This window comes from Cebus imitator, unplaced genomic scaffold (assembly GCF_001604975.1).
Source record: "Cebus imitator isolate Cc_AM_T3 unplaced genomic scaffold, Cebus_imitator-1.0 Scaffold88, whole genome shotgun sequence".
Classification (NCBI taxonomy): domain Eukaryota; kingdom Metazoa; phylum Chordata; class Mammalia; order Primates; family Cebidae; genus Cebus; species Cebus imitator.
In genome coordinates, this window is record NW_016107403.1 from 5,986,339 (window position 1) to 6,008,574 (window position 22,236).

The 22,236-nt window shown below is 44.1% G+C and overlaps 1 protein-coding gene across 3 annotated transcripts in view; it reads left to right on the forward strand.

Annotated features, from left to right (window-relative positions):
- VIT (vitrin) overlaps positions 1–22,236 on the forward strand; it is a 121,693-nt gene that overhangs the window by 88,081 nt on the left and 11,376 nt on the right. For 2 of the 3 annotated variants that reach the window (XM_037740753.1, XM_037740754.1), the window contains 4 exons: positions 1,483–1,527; positions 3,099–3,161; positions 6,876–7,023; positions 20,739–20,842. In XM_037740753.1, coding sequence (XP_037596681.1) covers positions 1,483–1,527; positions 3,099–3,161; positions 6,876–7,023; positions 20,739–20,842 — 360 coding nt within the window. The remainder of the gene's footprint in view (positions 1–1,482; positions 1,528–3,098; positions 3,162–6,875; positions 7,024–20,738; positions 20,843–22,236) is intronic. The other variant, XM_017534884.2, reaches the window with a different exon arrangement.

Below are 22,236 nucleotides of genomic sequence, written 5' to 3' on the forward strand. Positions count from 1 at the left end.
GCAATTCTCCTGCCTCAACCTCCTGAGTAGCTGGGATTACAGGCACGCGCCACCATGCCCAGCTAATGTTTTGTATTTTTAGTAGAGACGGGGTTTCACCATGTTGACCAGGATGGTCTCGAACTCTTGACCTCGTGATCCACCCGCCTCGGCCTCCCAAAGTGCTGGGATTACAGGCTTGAGCCACCGCGCCCGGCCTAGCAGAACGTTCTTAAGCAGAATGTTTAAGCCTGTCATAAATATTTTGAAAGTGGTGACTATCTTGCCCAATCTGCTTCTGTTACTTACAAAGAAATTAAGGTTCACAAAGGGTATGTGACTAGCTCAAGGTCACACATCTGGTTAATGAATGAACTAGATTAAACTCAGGTCTCACCATTAAACCAGAATGTGCAAGGACGGAATGCCTTTCAACACTGCCTGCCATCTTTATCACGTAAAGAAAAATACCACCTTTTTTCAGTGTGTTAGTAATTTCAGCTGGCAGAGAAGCTGAGAGTCTTTAAGATATAAAACAGTTGATCATGCTCTCAACCTTCTGAGCTAAGATGAAGAAGGAAGAAACAGAGGGAGGGAGGGAGGAAGGGGAGGGGAGACATGGAAAAGAGGGGAGGAGGGAGAGAGGCAGAAAGAAAGGGAAGCAGCCATTTCTGTGTTATGAGGCTTCCTGACACATCTGTGCTGCCCCTGAGCCCCTCTCAGCCATGATTTTCCCAAAAATATCAGAGATTACTGGGTAAGATTCTCCCCCTCCCCTCTACCCCTTCTACTTTATCAGCACCGGTTTGTGGTGAAGGCCATTAAACATCTAACTACATACAGATCCAGGTGCTACTTTCCTTTATTCTGCATGAGTCACACAGTGAGAAGCAGAATCTCAGTAAATAAGTGGATTTCCTGTTCCCGGAAGGGGCCATATTTGTTCTGTGTAGTCCAAGGAATAGAATTCAAACAGGTGGGACAGATGTACCTAGAACGATATTAAGCACATAGTGAGTGCTTAATAAGTGTGGATATATGGATGGATAGGAAAGGATTTAGGGCAAAAGATTCAGTCTCAATAGTGCAAGATGGAAACTACTACCTGTACTTTGGTTAAATATGTAAGGATCCTCTTTCTCTGGAGGTACTCAAGCACTAGCCAGCCACTCACAGGCAGGGATGTTGTAAAAACAGGCTGGGAGGTGGTTGGGAATGGATGAACTTTTAGTTCCTTTTGAATCCCAGGATTCCTAATATTCCAAGATTCTTGGTGCATAATGAAAGAGAAACTGGTAAAGATGTTTATGCCTTTGACTTTAAGAGCTTCGGATTTTAAAAAAATAATACAGATTTCAGGTTGCTGCATCCAAAATTCTGGCCCTCTGTTCCTTTATTGAACTTTTGGACACAATTGGGAAACCTATCATCCCGGCACTTCACTCAAGAGTTTCTGGTTTGGTTTAAGTAATAAGTTTGTTTCTTTTCAATTTTGAAAATCAGGAGAAATGGACTTACTGAAACCTGGATCGGTCCTTTTAGATGAAGGTAATTATACAGCCCAACCTCTTGGCCATGCCTGGATTAAGATGCACAGGATAACAGAACTGAGAGTCTAATAATCCAGCTGGTGGCAGAGTGGCCGAGCTGGGCTAGCCTAGGATTTCTAACGGCTCCCGCCTCTGACTTAAGGGTTCTGCAAAGGGCACATTGAAACTCTCTCCCTAGGGAGGCCGGGGTAAGGAGCAACACTGGATAACAACAGGGAGAGAGGAAACGTGAAGACAAAAAGCCAGAAGGGAGCTAGTTTCCCACCCTCAGAATGGCTTTTGGACCCTCGCTCCATCTGGCAGCACACTTTTAACTTCCTCCATCTCCACTTCCTTTTTTGCAAAATGGCGCCCAGCTTTTCCCTTCACAAGAATGGGCGTTGTTCGCTGTCTGCTGCATTAAATGCTTGAAACTCCAACAAACACGACCTTCCAGGTCTTCGTGGGAGGGAAGGTTTTACTGGTAGGGGAAGGAGGTGAAGGAGAGGACTCCGCCTCTGGACTCGTATTTCTCCCCTTCCTACAACGCAGAGCCTTGGGGCGTTTCCGGGACAGGCTCCTGGCTGAGAAACGCTGTTAGACACCCAAAGCTTATGTTTAAAATGATGTGAGGAAGTGGGATGAGCTAGCTGACCTTTAATGGAAGAATGAAATCATGTGCTTTGCAAACTGGAAAAAATAACAAGCCAGGAGAAAACTTACCGCAGCCAAGCACGAGCAAAGACCCCAGCACCATCCTCCACTCCCGGGGAATGCCGGAACTTCCGGGCGCCTTAAAAATAGGGAGACTCACTTCCGGCACTGCAAGTGCGCTCTGCCTAGGAAGACCGTTGGTCTCACCAGGCCTAAGGGGATTCGCTTTTACTGTCTTTATTTCTTTAAATGGTATATTTATGAACTTGGCTCCCATGTAAATGGCTCTAAAGACACCCCCTTCCCCAAGGCTGAAACGCAACTCACACAGACAGCTTCTGAGAGCACGAAGCGTTTTTGTGCCGCTACTTCTAGTCTCAAACAGCTGGAAGGGAGGAGTTGCATTTTAAGCCCTCTTATTTGAGTTACTTTTAAAAAAGCGATCTTCCTCCAGTCCATATCCGGTCCTCATTAGCTTGTCCTCCTTGTGCCTTACTCATCTTCCTTCATTGTCTCAATCACCAAATGTTGACTGAGGACCTGCAGGACCTTGGCACAGTTAAGGGTTTATTCGAGCAAGAAGCATCCTGTGGCCTCAAGATTTTCAGAATTCTACGGAGGCATAATTGACGATGGCAAAGTGCTTAACGCTTTCAGATAAGAAAACAAAGGCTCAGAATAAATAATAAATTAACGGAGCCGAACTCAAGTCCCCTGATTTCAAATCCCCTAGCAGAGTACTATGTTTTTAATAGGCTGTAAGTAAATATTAATTTATTATATTTCTCAGGATAGGCGTAATGTAAGCAAGAGCACAGTTAGCTTTAAGCCAAGCCCCCAAGCTGGGTGTGAATATCCTTTATGTCTCCTTCCCTGGGGTAAGGCCAGCTGCTTCCTGTGCTTGTAAGTCACCAAAAGTTTTACTGCTGTTTCCAGGATTTGTTCCAAAAGAAGAATTGAGCACACAGTCTTCGGAGCCAGTATCCCTGGGAGATCCAAGTAAGTTAATTGACAACTAGAAACCCACGGTGTCTTTGACATCTGAACTCCTCTCTTCCCACTCACTCCCACTCAAACCTGCCTCTCTCTTACCATGGATCTATTTATTTCTTCTGACACCTTGTTCTAAGGGGAAAGGGAAGCTTTTGAAGGATATAAACTGTCTATATCCATGAGGGGGAGAGGATCAAACATTTTTAACATCACTGTGGCAACAGGGTGAAGAATGGGATGGAATGGAAAGACAAGGAGGGATGAAAGGAGGAGATGGGCAGGTCGGTAGGGTCAAGGGTTTAGTGCAAATGATGGTGTCCAGAGCTCGGAGTTTGAAGTGGAAATGAAGATAAATGGGCAGATTCAAGAGATGCAGAGAAGGAAAGATCTATAGGATTGAAGGTGGAGGCGAGAGAAAGGGAGGAGTTGAAGGTGAGTTGAGCAACTAGGTAAATGATACTACAGTGAGGAACACTGGGGATGGAGCAGGTTTATGTCTGTCATCTTCTTCAAGACATTTGATTTGGTAGAGAGAAGACTACCCAGATCTGACATTCAGAAGGAACAGCCCAGTCAGAAATTTAGAGTTGTAAGACGATGAGCTATGGTTTGAAGCCAAGGCTGTGAGAACAGATAATGTGACTTAGGGAGAGACAGTCAAAAAAATTAGAAGACTTAAACCTGAAGAACCACACTAGGTGGAGGAGAAACCACCTGAGGATATCAGAAAGGAGGTACCAGAGAAAAAACAAGGAAAATGGGAAAGGTATAGTAGCAGCCTGCAAGGAAAGAAAGCACCTGCAAATTCCTCTAGGAAGCTACTACTAGTCAGCCACCAACGGACAGTGAGGCTCAACCTTGCTTCATATGAGAATCACCTGAGGACACTTTTGAAATTAAAGATGCATATCTTGCTGCCTCATACCTACTGTATCAGGTTCTCCCTAGACCTTGCTACCCAAAGTGTGGTCTGGAGACCAGCAGCATCAGCATCACCAGGGAGCTTGTTAGAAATGCAGAATCTCAGGCTCCACCCCAGACCTGGTGGTTCTACATGTGATACCTACAAGTGATTGATTCCTTTACACATTTACCCTTGAGAAGCACTGTCCAGAGTGAATCCCAGGAGTCTTTGTTGAAGCTGCATAAGCAACTGAGTTATGTATATTACTCTGATATGTATCCAGTGTTAAGAAACACTGGCCTGATGTATTGGACAACACAAAGCATTAATCTATAAAATTGTACCATGTTGAAGGAAACTAGAGCAATTAAATAAATTGGTAGATTGATTCCCATAGATACCATATCTTACTTTCTCTTGTCTTTCAACCTCTGACCTCTTCTGTATCCATAATAAATTGCTCAGGCTGAATGTTGCATAACCCAATTATACCTGTTGGCGTTGATGTTGGCATCTTCAGATCAGAATGTTTTCATCTCCATATGAGAAGGCCACAGGTCTCAGTTAAAACATGCCTTGAAACATGCCCTGAGCTGCAACCATTGTCATTTAAAAGAGGAGCAAGGGTATCCTGGTATCAGCCATCAAGCTAGTGAGCAAAAAGAATTAAGCAAATAGAGAAACAGCTCACCTTTTTAAGACCTAACTATGAGATGAACCTGTTAATCCTGAACACAGTTCAAGATGTAAAAAACAAGGAGGAAAAACGGCCTGTGAGGAACCAAAATAGATGCTACAATATCCATGTATTTTATTCATGTTAAAAGAAAATCCCCTTTGGCCCTTACTCTAATTAACAGTTGTTCCCCAAAAAGACTTTACTCCAAAAGGCATATTGAACTAATCTGCTGACATCTGGAAGGGAGACCCCGCCTGAGGAGTACTTCTCAAACGTTACTGGCACAGGAATCACCTGGGGATCTTGTTAAAATGCAGATCTGATTCTATAGGTTTGGGTGGAGCCTGAGAGCAAACCGTAGGTGCCAGTGGGCGGCAAGCCCTAAAGAACTCCACTGCCACCTGCTGGCAACAATTCACACTGCAAGCCCAGTCAGGAAAAAGATAAGCTGGCCTTGCTTGGGGATCAACATGACAAGCTGTGCAGAAGTTCTGCTTCTCCTCTGCTTTACCCCAGGTTTTAGTAGCATCTTTAAACTCTGCTTCTGGATTTTATTTGCCTCTTTCAGTCTTCATCTCAAGATCATGCTTGGGTATGGGCAGTTTGGGGCAGCAAAGGACAAAGGAAGCCAGTTGAAAGGGATGAATTGGTAGGTACTGAACACCCAGGCAGAGAGGAGGTAAAGCTTTTCTTTTGAGATTTGCTGCTGAGCCAAGGTACATCCTGATTCTAGATGGAGCGAAGTCAGCCAGTCCCAGACGGGTCCCTCTCGTCTCCTACTTCCCTGGTTTTGATTGCCAGTGCAGCACTGCATGATAATAAAACACATTCTCGGGTATCACTTTTCTCCTCATCACAATTCTACAGTAGCACTCGGCAATAAATATTTCTCATCAGTTTTTCTGCCCAAAACTTTATCAACTCATGTTCATTTATTGCTTTCATTTTTAAACATTTTTTTTTAACTGACAGCAACCCTCTCCACCTACAGAGCTTCTCCTCCTGAAGAATGGAAAGACTCCAGCCCGTGGCAACGATGCACCATAGAGGACGTGGGTGGTCGTGTGCAGATTAAGAGAGGTGCAGGCCTGTCTGGCCACTGCCCCTTACCTGCAATGGGCAGTGCTGGCCCCAGTGTCCTCTTGGATACACCAGCCTAGAAATTTCCAACTTCACTGTCTTTTTTTTTTTCTCTATGGAACTCTATTTTGAAATATATTTGTCTTCTAAATTGCAACTGTTAAATAATTTATTTTCACTTTGTACTAATCAAAGGGATCTAAAGCTCCCAATAAGAACCTCTGATGAGCATTGAATAGTCAGTTTTATCATACTGAGATGATATTCCTGTCTACAGCAAAGAAAACACTAATTTCTATTCGCCTGTGTGGCTTTTCCCTAGTTTCTTTTGGTGTTTTGAGAGGGTGAAAAGAGCTTACAGTCTGTCCATCCCTTTACCTCTCTTATAACCTTCATATATCCACAGAGATCCAGAGATCCTAAGTCAGAATAACTATCCTAGTCTTCATCACAACTAAAAGGAAAAAAATCTAAGATAGCTATGAACAAGGGCTGACATCCTGTAGGTACATGTGGACAATTTCTTCGGTTGCCTCGCCCAGGGAAATGAAGGAGAAGATTGATATCAATTTCTTATTCTACAATTCCTACCCTCCCTTCAGTGCTGGCCTTGCAGATCTTTCACATCTAGTAAAAATCCAACACTTATTTATAAAGAATTGGGATGAAAGTAAAAAGCCACAAGCTCTTGAGACTCAGTCTCAGTGAATTCTCACAACCGAAAGTCTGCACTTAGAAAATCTGAGCCTAGGAAACCTTTGACAGCCTCCCCAAGCTTGGCTGGGACATCACTGCTTCTGAAACCCATAATTGTGGTGGATACATAGAGTTTTAAACAGTTATGGAAGTAAGGACTAGTCCAAGTCTCCAGGTCCTTGGTGCTCAGGGAAACCCCTCTGGGACATAAATAAATAAATATACCCTGTATCTTACTACCTCTTTTTCACTTTCTTTTCATTTCTCAGGGGGGCTGTACTGGAGACAGAGGAACAAGTGGGTGCCCAGGTAAATGCAATGAGAGAGCATCAGAATAATAGAGTCTTTTTCCATTCTGCAGACTGCAAAGTTGACTTGTCATTTTTAATCGATGGGAGTGCCAGCATTGGTAAACGGCGATTCCGAATCCAGAAGCAGTTCCTGGCTGATGTTGCCCAAGCACTTGACGTTGGCCCTGCCGGTCCACTGATGGGTGTTGTCCAGTACGGGTAAGTGCAGTTAATGTTCTGAATCCAGAAAGGAAGTCATGCTGTGTGCTTAATTTCATGCCAGAAATATTACCAACGCGTCCTTGAGCACAGATTTGTTCTCTTCCCTAATGCAAATGTAAATGAAAAAAACTGAAGCAACCCAGATGTCATTTAAGAAATCTGAGACTTCCTGAAGGAAAGGACAGATTAAAAAACACTTGTAAGTAGATGGCATTTTCACTCAAGAGTATTTATTTGTCTGGAAAATAGGAGAGATGGGCACGAGTGCTAACTTAGCTACTAACAAGCTGTGTGGCCTTGGGCCAGGTCTTCACCTCTCTGATCATCAGTTTCCTCATCTGTAGATCAAGAAGGTTGGACCTCCTTTCAACCCTAACTATTAGGGCATTTGTTTGCGGGACTGCACCCTGTGCTACAACCTATCCACCTAGAGGTTAGACGCCTAGAAAACATGGTGCTCTAGGTTGTATCTTCTCTTTTCTCCGTATAACCTCAGGACCCTGCACTGGTGCTGGAAAAACTCACAAAATAATGAGGAAGAATGAGTGGGAAGAGAGAGGGCCCTCATCAGTCAGCTGAGCACCTACGTGACTTTTCCCAACCTGTTCTATTATCTGACTTAGGATAGAAATCGAAGGCTCATGCTGACATCCAGCCTCAATCTTTTCTCTTATTTGGCAGTAATGTATCACTCTTATTTCAGATGTGAATAGGTTTCTCACTGAAACAGATATACAGAAATTGATAATAAACAATCAAAAGAACAAGCGTGCGGAATCTTATATTTATGCATACATCTTTTTTTTTTTTTGAGACAAAGTCTCACTCTGTTGCCCAGGCTGGAGTGCAATGGCACAATCTTGGCTCACTGCAACCTCTGCCTCCCAGATTCAAGCAATTCTTCTGTGTCAGCCTCCCGAGAAGCTGAGATTACAGCATGCACCACCACACCTGGCTAATTTTTTATTTTTAGTAGAGACGGGGTTTCACCATGTTGGCCAGGCTGGTCTCGAACTCCTGACCTCAGGTGATCCGCCTGCCTTGGCCTCCCAAAGTGCTGTGATTATAGGCATGAGCCACCATGCCCGGCCCTATACATACATCTTAAATAGGTGGTCTTTTGATCAAGAATCATTGAGGGCAGGATGGCTGTCACAGCTTCTACAAAGGACCACTGGGTGTGGAGGGGTGATGGAGATGGAAACCATCATAAACTTTGGTGCCTGTCGCTCAGAAGCTGTGGTCACAGTTCACTCACCCTCCTGAAAAGTAAAACGATTCATACCTCGCAACACCCGCGGGGTCTCCAGCGCCGTCACAGCTTTCCCAAAGGCAGCATTTTAACCAGCGTTGTTCTATCAGAGACACTAGAATTGTTATTTTTGAGTTGTCAAGAGAAATAAATAAAAATGCTTTATTTTCACGAGAACCTACAACATTTGTATTTTTAGAATTTAACTCCAATAACACATTTAGCACTACCTTCTATTCCTGTCAGGGAAAATTAGTAGATGAGTTAACTGGCATTTGTATGTAGTCAGATTCAATTACATAAAAATAACTGGTTGCTGCAGACGTCACCTCTCAATGTCAGGTGATCTATCCTGAAGTTTTTGAGTTGAAATAAGAAAAGTGGGATTTTGGGGGATATTCCTGGTTTCAAAATGCCAACCCATTTTCGTTCCTGTATTACTTTTTACAGACAGCCAATGGATGGCAGGTTTTGCTAGGGAGGAAATGTGTTTTACTGCTAAATGTCCTTAGTCAATTGTACGGGGGGACTCAAAGCTTGGTGTGTTATCTTGCATTAAAAATAGCTGCTTTAAAAGCTTGTATATACCAGGGTTTACAGTATAATATAAAAATAAGGTGACAAATATGTCAGGGAACAGAAAAATGGCATGAGAATAGTGTTGCTGATGAGAACATGGATTACAGAACAGTGCAGCAGGGAAAGAGGAAAAATAAAGACGCCTTCCCCCAAAACATTCTCCCCCACATATTCCTAATGTGATCGCCATTCATGAGCAAGAGTTTACCCCCGTGCTTTTCAGTCTCGCTTTCTAAAAAATCCCTTGCTGTCTGCCTTTTTCCCAGGGTTCTTATTAATTTGGAGCACTTAGGGAAATGTGTGTGTTTTCCACTGTTTTATGCTCATATAAACCAATCCATCATCTTCACCCTCCCCCAGCAACAGGGTGGAGTGGAAAGCACAATGAAGCGCTGACAGGTGATCTGAATTCGGGCCTTAGCTCCTTTGCGTGATCTTAAGCCAGTCACTTAACCTCTCCTTGTGAGTGCTGCCATCTGTGTAGCACGAGGGTCAGTCCAGATGATTTATTAGGGCTCTGCCAGCCCTGGCGTCCTGTAATTCAGTGACCGGCTCTGTATTCAGAAGACATTCAGTAAATGAATGTGGGACTAACAGGCCAGATAGCTGCCTCTCCCTTGCTTCCAGCCTTGGGGTCGCAAGAAGGTAGGGTGATCGATGATGGATTGAGGCGTTGCACAGAGGTGATACATCCATCCGTGGAACGTGGGAAACAAAGCAAATGAGAGGGCGGCCTGAGAAGGGTGTGATGAGGCTGAAGGGGAGACACGTGTCCAGCAGAAACTGCTGTTGGTTTCACTTGCCCAGCTTCCTCTCCTGGGAGGTCCTCTTCAATCCCCGCCATATGCATGAGTACATACAGAGGGAGGCAGTGGGGCATCCTGGTGATTTGGGTTCTCACCAGATTCTAACACTCTCTTTGCTCCCCCTTAAAATCATCCCTGCACTTGTGGAATCACAGCCTGAGGCCTTAGAGAGCACCTGATTCCACCTCTGTGTGTTGTAGTGAGGAAATGAGGCCCTACGAAGAAATGACCCGCCCATCAAGAACTAGCACTGGAAAAAGAGACTCAGGTTCAGAAGGACCTGCCAAGGGAGGAGGGCTCCGGAGCTCCGAACTGCTCCTTCCCTCCCTTCTCCCCTCCATTACCACTGCCCCTGGTCCACACAGCTTCCTGGAAGATTCTTTCCCTTGGTTTAACTTAGGAGAGCCGAGTCAGAATTTAGACTTTTACATTCAGAACTTGAAAGACAAATTTAGAAGTCTTTTAAGTTCTAATATTAACCGAAAAAAAAGTTAAAGAAATAAAAATATAAGACATATAAAAATGGTCTGATTTACAAAATGCAACACATCTTGACTCCTCAATCTCCTACCCAAAGACATTTTGGGTACAAGGAACAGAAAACCAATCAAGGTAGCCCAGGTGAAGGGAGATATATGGAAAGGAGAGTGTTCACAGGACTGACCAGTCGTTGGCCATCCCCTCCCCCGCCTGCATCTCTACGCCTGTCTGCCTGGCCATTCTGATCTCTCAGCAGACCAGCATCCTCTGCCAGCCTCTTGGTTTCTGCTCCTCCATAACTTCGCTTTGCACTGGCTGAGTTCCTACCTCTGGTCCAGGCCCAACAGAAGTCTCAACCACCATGGAACTGGGCAAGCACCCTCTCCCATCCCCCACCTGCAGGGCCCATCACCTACAATCACGTTCATCTGCAGGAACCACAGCGTGCCTACCACTCTCATCACACGCCGCCAGGATTAGAGGCAGCTTTTGAGACGGAGTCAGAGAGGTTACGTGACTTTCCCAAGACCACACAGCCAAATGCATGACTGGAGCAGAGGACAAATATTAGCCTTGGGTTAATCCCTAAAATGTCACACAAAATTGTCTTCAAAGCAGAGATTTCGCTCATCTGCCAGGAAAGAGTCTTATAATCGATACTTGTCACCTCCTGAAGACTGAGACTGTGTGTGTGTGAGCAAGAGGCCAAGGATCAAGCCCCTGTCTTGCACATGAATTCTAAGTTAAAATTATACACCCGAAAGGCTTATCATTGCACCTAATGCCAACAGGGACACTGAGAGAGTAAATGAAAGAACAGCCAGGGCAAGCTATTAGGTGAACCCTAGTAATGCAGCCAAACGCCTTGCATTTGAGCTGCAGCCCGGACCCACAGGTGCTAAGCGTCCTCCAGACTTCCCATACACTTCCGTTTTAGGCCTCCATCTCAGTACACACGGAACATAATTGCACACATTCTTTGTAATCAATCTTAGGATATCAAAATTGGAAACAGTTGTGGGATAAAGGGAACTGTTTTGTTTTTTTTTCTTCATTTGAAAATCAAACAGACCTTTCCTTGCTGGTGGGTCTGTAATAGCTGTCCTGTGGTTTAGCGAGTGGCTATGAGTTGGCCATATCTCCTTAATCTTCCCACTTCTCAGCCCACCCACCCTCCGCACCTGGACTGAAGACTCGCAGTCATGCATTCAGCTGGGCAGAGCAGCTTCTGTAGATCGTCTGAGCCACCAGTGCAGGACAGTCAGAGTTGAGAGGAAGAAGCAAATGCCATGTCCGGTATGTCAGGCAAAATAGTGACCCCAAAATTATCACTGTCCAAATCCCTGGAACCTGGGAGTGTTTTACCTTTCAAAGCAGAAGGGACTCTGCAGCTGTGATTAAAGTTAACACTGAGGTAGAGGCATTCTCCTGGATTCTGCGGGTGTTGCAATGTGGCCACACAAGTCCTTAGACATGGAGAGTCTTTTCCAGCTACTGTCAGTCAAAGGGAGGTGGGCCAGTGGAAGAATCGTCAGAGAGGTGTGACATTGCTGGCTTTGAAGATGGAGGAAGGGGCAATGAGCAAGAAGTGCGGGCGTCCTCTAGAAACTGGGAAACACCAGGAAACAGATTCTCCCCAGAGCCTCTAGAGAGGGGCACAGCTCTGTCCCCACCTTGGTTTCAGCCCATGAAGAGCCACGTCAGACTTGGGAAACTCTCAACTAAGTGTGTATTGTTTAAGCCAAGTTTGTGATCATTTGTTACAATAGGAAGCTAATATGACTGGCGACGAGGACCACTCTGTCTCATTCTCTGAGTCTGCAGCCAAGAAAAAGGGAGCGGGAGGGGCTGGTGCATGAAATGCAGCTGGGATGGGGCTGGCAGAGGTGAGTCACAGCACTCGCCCTCCGACGTCAGGGCAGGAAGGGGCTGTCTGGCAGGCAGGTGAGGCCCACAAGCCTTGCCCCTCAGGAACACAGGGTCTCAAGGCCCAGTGAGCTGTGAATGCAATTTGCCCAAGAATCATAAGATTCGGAGGTTTTTCTCCTTCCTCCTATGTTTTTTTATTCCCTATCATGCAGGGCTCCTGGAAGTACGTACAAAACGACTGCACTTGACTTCCACCCCTTCCCTTTCAGCTCTCTTCACACATCCACTGGGTTTCTCTGGGGTCCCTGAGATCAGTCTTCCTCCAGAGAAGCAGATAGCCACCCCAGTGCCCAGTAGAACCACCTGAGGAGCTCCCAAAACTCCAGATGCCCAGACCAAACTTCACATCAGTTAAATCAGAATTTCTCAGTGTGGTGCCCAGGGATCATTATTTTTTAGAGTTCCCCACGTGATTCTGTCATGTAACCAGAGTGAAGGTCAGAATATTCCCACAGTCCTGTGCTGTCCTCCGGTGAAGTCCATGTCCCCAGAGCCCCTTAATCCCCCCAGGTGACCAGTCTAGAGGGCTGCGGGAGCTTCACCCTCCTCCCTTTCTCTGCCTTTCATTTCCCTTCTGTAGACTTCTTGTTTATTTTCCTCCCCTCCTCTTATCACTGGAAGCCCTGTTGCTGATTTTATTATTACTGTTGTTAAAGCATCCTCTAAGACATTGCTACTCAAAGTGTGATCCACAGTATCATCTGGGAGGCTCTTAGACCTGCAGAATCTCAGACCTCACTTGGGTCCTACAGAGTCAGACTCTACATTTTAACAAGATCCCCAGGTGATCAGATACACATCTGTGCTTGAGAAGCTCTGTTGCCAAGATGCTCCACTTCCCCAGCACTCACTGAGCCCTGTGAGGCGGTTGCAGATTAGCAGCTGGTGAGCCAGTTTGTTCAGGAGTGGCTCCCAGATCAGCAGATTGCATGTGATTCACATTTCCTCCAGCAGGAAGAGGTTCATGCAGCTCAATTTCCTCCCCTTTTTGGTAGATGAGTGGAATTCTCAGTAGTTATTGCAAAAAAAAAAAACCACTCACTTAAAAATGAATTTTTTTTTTTTTAATACAGAGTGTCACTCTGTAGCCAGGCTGGAGTGCAGTGGCGCGATCTCAGCTCACTGCAACCTCCGCCTCCTGGATTCAAGCGACTCTCCTGCCTCAGCCTCCCAAGGAGCTGGGACTACAGGTGTACGCCACCACACCCAGCTACTTTTTGTATTTTTAGTAATGACAGTGTTTCACCGTGTTGGCCAGGATGGTGCTGATCTTTTGAGCTCTTGATCTGCCCACCTTGGCCTCCGAAAGTGCTGGGATTATAGGCATGAGCCACCCCACCCAGCCAAAAAATGAAATTTGATAAGACCCTGCTCCCTGTTCTCTGATGCTGGGAAATGTGGAAAAGACCAGTTCCCATTCATCGAGGACTAGTTGTGCAAAGTCCCTTAACAGATTGAGCCAGGCTACTGCACCCTGGGCTGGTCATAGCTGCTCTAGCAGAGCTCATTGCTGTCTGAGGGGATGGTGGCAGAATGATTTTGCATCTGAGCAAGGTAATACCCTCAAGGGACAAGTCTGCCACCCACCCTGCAGCTACTGGCATGTGACCTGAAGCATCTCCTGATCTTACAGGCATGGTTCATCTCACCAAGTCCATAAAGCATCACGTATTAGTAAAACAATTAAAAGGCTAAATTGTTATGTTATTTGATTATAACCTTAAGCTGATGCCTAGTTTGAGAAAACAGTTTGGATAAGTTCTTGTTGGAGGGAATTATGATTAGTTAATATTTCTCTACTGGCATAAAAATCCATTTGAGAGGTTCATTCCATGTGACTCAGAATGACATGGGTAAACCAGTAGACCCTGGGGCTTAAACAGAATGGGTGCTTTACGATTGAAAGGGCCTCAGAAGGCCTGTAAAATCCAGAGCTTCCCAAACTTTCCTGAGGATAAGAATTACCTGGATCTCCCAGCCCATGGATTTTCTTTCAAGGAGAGGCCTGGTAACCTATATAGTTAAATGAGTGCCTTAGGTGAGTTTTATCATCAGGTAGATCTGGTCTGGTGATCCATCCAATTTCCCTGTCCCCAGCCCTCAAGCCTTCCTAGAAATCAAACACCTGTGCCTATTTCTGACAGATGTTTGTCTTGCTTCTTAAACCCTTGCAGGGTCGCCATTTACTATTACACAAGTTCTCTCTTTCTAGGAATAGCCAACTTCTGACTCCCTGTCATTCCCCTCCATTAGTCCTCACTCTTTCTCCAAACACAGAACAATGTAAAGTTTCTCCTTGAGTTATCAACCTCTATGTTTTCTTCTCGGATTTTCAGAGGAAATCTTTGATATTCCCTAGAAAAAAAAAATGTGTGTTTGCATTTAATAAGAACCTGTAATAAAATTACAAATTAAAAGATTGCTGGCATGAAAAGTTAGTGGCATATCCTTTAAACTTTTAAAATAGTCTCCAAGTCTGAAGAGTAACCAGGCTAGAGTTAATCAGGTCATCAGCCTATATATCTGGGAAAAGGACACGTATGTTCTGGCCCTGAGACCTGCCACAGACTTCAGATTAATGATTTATGATTCATTATTATGATTAAATTACAGTGCAATTTAACAGATATTTATTAAGTGTTTGCCAAGTACTGAGCCCTCAGTCATTTGTGGGGGATCTAATGAAAAATTCATCTAAGTCATTTGATTACATTTGCCTTTAATTCCCTTGGTGGATGGGTTCCATGCCTTTGCCCCTAATTATAATTTTAGTAATCAGAAAGGGTTTCAGAGGTCCTCTGATCCAACCTTTCAATCCATTTAAATAAACAAATGTGACAGAGATTCTGTTCTTTAGAACCTCACAATCCACCACGGGAGGCAAATTTTTTTTAAAATACTATTAAAAAAATTAGAAGCAGCTATTCATTCATTATATGAATAGCTCATCTGTGTGCCTCTGAAGATGGAGTCACCATCTGTGATGTAATAGAAGCAAAGGTGGTCAGCGTGGAGCCCAGAGGTAGGTGTTCACCTCCACTGGGATGAACTGAGAGAAGAGAGGACATTTAAGCTTCCTTTCTTCCATTTGTTTATTCCACAATTACCTATTTATTACCTCCTGGATGCTAAGCACTAGGGATTGGAAGCTAGGAGAAAGTACCTGATCTCAAGTAGATTACAGTTGATCCTCATGATTTCTGGATTCTGTATTTGCAAATATGCCTACTCCTTAAAATTTAAATTTATTTGTAATCTCAAATTTTTAACTCCAGGGACTTTTGCAGTCATTTTTTGGACATGTATAGAGATGGAAAAAAATGGAGTCACCTGATGCACATCTTCCAGCTAAGGTCAAACAAGGCAACACTCTGTCTTCTTGTTTCAATTCTCTTCAGGTGTCCCTTTTGCAATCTTGAGTGCCACATTTTTTTTGCATTTTTGTGCTTGTCTTTGGTAATTTTGCTATTTAAAATGGCCTCCAAATGTAGTGCTGAAATGCTAGTTTTCTTAAGTGCAAGAAGGCTGGGTTGTGGCTTGCGGAAAACACAGGTGTGCTCAATTAGCTTAGTTCCAACGTGAGTGACAATGCCATTGGCTGTGAGCTCAATGTTAATGAATCCATAATTTAGTACATTCAGAACAAGAAGAGGAAATTTGTGAGTCTGTATACGAGTCTACTCCAGAAAGTACTGAAATAACATCTAAAGAGTGTGATGAAGCTATGGAAAAGAGGCTAAACCTATGAATTAATGAGATGATGACTAATTAAAAAAAAAAAGCATAGTGGACAGCATTGTTGTAAGGCTAACAGTAAAAGAAATTTATGGTCATGTTATCCAAATTCAGGAAAACAGTATATCCTTCTCAGCTAATATCTTATTATAAAGATATACTGCATATATTATTTATAAGAAGCATATTTTAAATTTGATGTCTTCAAAGAAAAACATATGTAAAACAAAGTTACATATTGTTCTGTTGATGCAAATGTTGTGACCAGAGGCTCACAGGAACCAAACCTTGTATTTCTATTGGAAGCAATGGCTCAGTACTTGCTAATTCAGTGCTCATGGCAACTACAACTTTATAGAACATGACTGCCAAGAATAACAAGACTCAGCTGTGTATGTGGCATAGGAAAGAGACAAGGAATAGACAATTGCTCTACAAAGTGATCAACATCAAGACAACACCTTAACATCAATATTAAAAATATCATGAAAATGACTAAATGAATAGGTTTCACATTAAATATGTTTTTTCTGTACAAACTTTTTATTTTTATTTTATTTTATTTTAGTTTTAGTTTTTTTGTTTGTTTGTTTTTGATAAGAGACAAGGTCTCTCTATGTTCCTCAGGTGGGTGTCACACTCCTAGGCTTAAGGGATCCTCCTATCTTGGCCTCTCAAAGTGCTAGGATTACAGGCATGAGCCACCATGCCTGGCCTATAAAAACGTTTGAAAGGAACCTTTATATTTTTGCTCTTTAAATTATTTGTTGATAAGCAACATTTAATTTATGATTGGCTATGGTTTCTTGACAATCATCAGACACACAGGAAATTGTGCAAAGTGAGAAAATCTAGCACACAAATCATTTTTTTTGTATATTTTTTGTATCTTTTTTTACAAATCATTTTCAAATATAATTCAGTTTTTATAAATTAAAAATTTTACAGTTAATGAGTTACATTACAATTAATGTAAAAAAATTTACAAATAACATTATGTTTGATGGACATTTACATATTTATTATTGTCAGTGTCGGGTTTGCAATTTTTCATTTTATAGCCAATACTTTTTCAACTCGTTTCTTTTTTTAGGCTCTGAAAAAGTTCATAATCCTTGGTCGCTAGGGGAGGATCCAGATTTAAGGATACTGAAGCTTATACAGTTTGGGGCCCTCTTAAGATGAAGATTACAAAATGACAAATACTGTACAAAATTAGACCTCTTGGAAGAGGCATTACAACTTCTTAGTTAATCTGCTTCTGTGAAACACTTACAACCAATTGGATAAAATATCCACTGCAGAAGCTGCCCTGGGTAAAGGAAGACCAGGTAGGAAACTCTGGCAATATTAATGAAAGAGATGAAAGGCCAAACTTGGGGATGGAAAGGATGGGAGAAATAAGAGAGATATTTAGAGGTAGGTCTGACAGGACGTGGTATTTGATGAGGAGCGTGTCAGGAATGCACACTGCTGAATGACTGAGTGAGTCAGAGAGGAAGGCAGATGGGGAGATGGGTGGTTGGGTGCATCAGGCTTGGAAGAGAGACGACTTCAGTTTGGAAATATCTAACCTGAGGTGCCTTCCAGAGGAAGCTGTATGGAAGCCATTTTATGTATATGTAAGGTTCAAGAAAGGGGACCGACCAGTGCACAGACAGGTTTGGCACATGAATGGTCTCTGAGCCCTGGGAGTTGATGAAATCTCCCAGGGACGTGCATATGCTGAGAAGTGATGCATGGTGGGTCTAGCACCCTAGGGAACATCAAAGTTTAGAGGTTTAGAGGTGCACAGAAATAGAACACAGAAATGTTAATGCTGTTAATTGAGTACCTGTAGGCGCCATATATTATGCAAGATGTGGGTTAGAGAAAGCTGAGTCAGGCAGAGAGATTGTCAGCTGGGGCTGGGGGTGAGGGAGACAGGTGGCTGAGCTTGGAGGGTGGGCATGATTGGGGCTTTCCAGATGAGGGAAGAAGTGAGCAAAAGCACAGAGCTAGAAAGCTGGGAAAGGGGGAGCAGTTCATTTTGATTAGAATATGGAATATCCTGAAAAAGAGAGTGAAAGAGAGAATAAGAAAGAGACCAGCCTTAACATGATAGTTGGAATTCAATTATGGATGCTTTGAAAGCCAAAATATCAAGTGTAGCAGTGGGAACTTCTGATGATTTCCAGGCAGGGGAATTTTGCAGGCAGAACTGAGACTGACCATGAGGAAGTGTCCTCTAGCAGACAGCCACACAATTGGCACTGCAGAGACTAACACAGGAATGGTTCGGGGCAGCCAGAAGCTAGGGAGCCAGGACTCGGGGTGTCACAGCAGACATACAGGGGAGGGAATGAGTGTATACAGAGGAATGGTCAGGACCTGAGGAATGGGGGCTGATGGGCTGGATAAGTAAAAGTGTATGTAGCATTTACTGAAATTGCTTAGCCCAGCCAGGCACAGCGCCTCATGCCTGTAATCCCAGTACTTTAGGAGGCCAAGGCAGACGGATCACAAGAAGTTTGAGACCAGCCTAGCCAACATGGTGAAACCCTGTCTCTACTAAAAATACAAAAAAACAATTAGCCAGGCATGGTGACAGGTGCCTATATTCCCAGCTACTCTGGAGGCTGAGGCAGGAGAATTGCCTAAACCCAGGACGCAGAGGTTGCAGTGAGCCAAGATCATCCCATTGCCCTCCAGCCTGGGCGGCAGAGCAAGACTCCATCAATCAATCAATCAATTAATAAAATATAAAAAAAAACCCATAAGCCCTAGAACCCAAGAGAAAGAATACAGAGTAAAAGCCACAGTGTTCCTTCTGTGTGACTCCTCCTCGATAAATTTGTGGCTGCAGCCTCAGATCGAGACATTTCACACTAGGTTAATAGGAAGATCACGCCCAGCTCAGCACCCACATTTCCCCATTCTGCTGATTGCTGTGTTGTTGTTTGTTTCTGTTTAGTCCCAACCATAGAACTTGGTTTTCTTCTGGTGAAATTTCATCTGTTTGGGCTTTGCCCCTGTGCCCAACTTTGGTTAAACTTGTTTGTGAAATTTCCTGTTTTCCCTGAAGGTGGCTGCTCTGTTTTTCATCTCTTGTCTTTTAGATAAACCACCTTCTGGGTATAACATAGATCATTCTGAAATAGGAGTTTGGAGAATAGGGATGGAGGAAAGGAAAGAGGGAAGCAGACACTTTCTCTTCTCTCCCAGGTCCCGGTCACTGGTTTCCTGCTGACTGCACCACTTGTCCCGGTCCCCAAGGACTCACTAAGAATCCACCCATGGTCAGCCACCGTGAGGTTCCCACCTGAAACTGCCCACAGCTGCTTCTTCCTGGATCCACTTCGGGTGTTTGTAGAAAGCCTACTCTAAAAAGTTTCCTTGGCCAGGCATGGTGGCTCACACCTGTAATCTTGGCACTGTGGAAGGCCAAAACAGGAAAATAAGCTGCTGAGTCCACAAGTTTAAGACTAGTCAGGGCAATATAGCAGTCTTTACCAAAAAATGAAAAAATTAGCTGGGTATGGTGGCTCGCACCTGTGGTCCCAGCTACTTGGGAGGCTAAGGTGGCAGGATCGCTTCAGTCCAGGAAGTTGAGGCTGCAGTGAGCCAAGATGGGGCCACTGCACTCCAGGCTGAGCAACAGAACAAAACCCTGTCTCTGGGGAAAAAAAATGCCTTCTCCTTCTTGCAAACTTAGTAATCTCTACAGCCAGGCGTGCTGGGCTCACACCATAACTCCAACACTTTGGGAGGCCGACGTGGATGGATCACCTGAGGTCAGGAGTTTGAGACCAGCCTGGCCAACATGGCAACACCGCATCTCTACTAAAAATACAAAAATTAACTGGGCGTGGTGGCACAAAACTGTAGTCCCAGCTACTTGGGAGGCTGAGGCAGGAGAATTGCTTGAACCAGGGAGGCGGAGGTTGCAGTGAGGCAAGATTGCACCAGTGCACTCCAGCCTGGGAGACAGAGCCAGACTCTGTCTAAAAAAGAAAACTTAGTATCCTTTAGCCTGGACTGACTTCATGCTGTGCAGGGCAGCTCATTGAAAAGTGATGAAGAATTTCAAGACGGCAGCAGCAGAGCATTGTACCAAGCGTGGGCCTTTCTGCCTGAGGCTCTTCTGGAGCATGGAGCCCTGTGACTGCACAGGTCTCGTGCCCACAAAGTCAGCACTGCCTGTGGCTGAGTGTCAGCGCTTTGTGAGATGTGATCTCACACTTCATCTTGGGTGCGATGCACACACACCCACCCTCCGGCACGCCTCCACACCCTCCGCTCAGCCGCTTCGTGGAGATTCATTTCTAGAGAGGGATTCTCATTGTGTTTCTCCCCTGAATTCACTCCACCTCCTCCCCAGTTAATCTTTTTCAGTCTTCAGTAAAATCGATGTTGACCTTCTAGGTGAGTTTGAGTAGTATCACTCCGTTGCAGGGTGAGAAAGAAAGAGAGGTCTCCTTGGTACCACTGTTCACATGCAATTCCAGTACTAAGTGTAACCCAGGGAGTGGCTGACAGCTGAGATTCTCTTCCTGGCGAGGAGGGTCTGGAGTAGGCTGAGAACACTGAGCATGCCACAGATGGGATCCTTACATTTGCAAAATCCCACTTGACAACGGTCCTGTTCATTAGCAATATGGGTGTTATAATGATGTTTTCATCTACATGAGCAATCCAAAGCCCAGAGAAGTTGTCTCCTCAAGATCACACAGCTAGGAAATGGCACCGTCAACACACGCCTTCTGAGCCTTGAAATAGCCTGCTTTTCTCTACACACACCGGTCCACAATGGGACGTTTTACAAACCGTAGCAGAAGGCTTCAAAGCAGCTTCTCTTCTATTTGTATATTAAAGAATCAACCGTGATCTCTGCCTCCCTCCAAAGGTAATAACTTTCCAGCTAATTTGTATTTCTTGTTCTGACTCTTCAGAGACAACCCTGCTACCCACTTTAACCTCAAGACACACATGAATTCTCAAGATCTGAAGACAGCCATAGAGAAAATTCCCCAGAGAGGAGGGCTCTCTAATGTAGGTATGTGATCCGGATTCAAATTATTCTATCTTGTGACCATTATTCTCTTTCTATGTGATTGCCTTCTAACATTGTATATATAAGGAGGAAAAAATAATACTAATCCATCAAGAAATAACTTCTGGTCAGGCGTGGTGATTCACACCTATTATTCCAGCACTTTGGGAGGCTGAAGCTAGCAGATCACATAAGGTCAGGAGTTCAAGATCAGCCTGGCCAACATGGTGAAACCCTGTCTCTACTAAAGGTACAAAAATTAGCTGGATGTGGTGGCGGTTGCCTATAATCCCACAGCCACTTGGGAGGCTGAAGTGGGAGAATCACTTGAAGAGGCAGGGGTTACAGTGAGCCAAGATGGCACCACTGCACTCCAGCCTGGGTGACAGAGTGAGACTCCATCTCAAAAACAAAGAAAAAAAAGAAAATAAAACAAGAAAAAGAAATGACTCCTGCAACATCTGTATCTTTTCTAAAGTATTATCCTGGCTCCAGAGGACAAGCATCTGTGAAACACATACACTGCACAGTTCCAGCATGCTTGGTTTGTGGGAATGAGTAGCATTCTTCAGGGAAAGAAAGACTGCTGTCCTGACTGTTTTTTGGTGGGCCTACAAGTCATCATCTGTTTCACTGAATTTTGTGACCAGTTAAGGAAGCTCCTCAGTGCCTCTTGAGAATCTTGTTCTAATCAACTACTGCTGTAGTGATGATTGTGCAAAGAGAAACATGTTCTCTATTTCAAGCTGAGACTCCTGTGATATCTGAGTCTTTGGGGGTGCACCAGAAATCCAAGGCCTGGTCCTCAGTGGGACATGTCCAGAAATTCTATTTTATGTTTATCCAGAGGTTATTGGGCATTAGGAAACAATTTCACACTAACCAAGCTCAAAAACTGTGAAAGATCCCATGCCAGTGTATTCATTTGTCAATGGAGGACTGGCTTTGGGGGTGCTGGAGGGGAGACTGTCCACTTCTCAGGGAACTGTTCCTGTCATCAAAATCCAAAGAAATGGAGATGTGAGCCACAGTTGCTTGGCTTAGAGCACATGCTGGAATCGAACTGTCTTTAAGGGAACATCCTCTGAGTTACAGTAAATCTGATGAATAGTTTCCCTTCCCACTTCAGTGTATGTCTCTGTAGTGGCCAAAACATTAGTATCTAGCACATACGGAGCTTTTCACCTTTGAACAATGCTAAATAAACACTAGCCAAGTCACTCTCCATACCCCCAAAGCAGTATTACCTTCATCACAAACATGACAGAGTTGATTTCTGATTTGTTTCTAACTTAATGCTTACATCAGTAAAATTCCAGTGGAGACAAATGTCAGAAGGCACTCTTGTTCCTTGATGATATTAGTGATGTGTCTCAATCCAATCAGCGTGCCTTTTT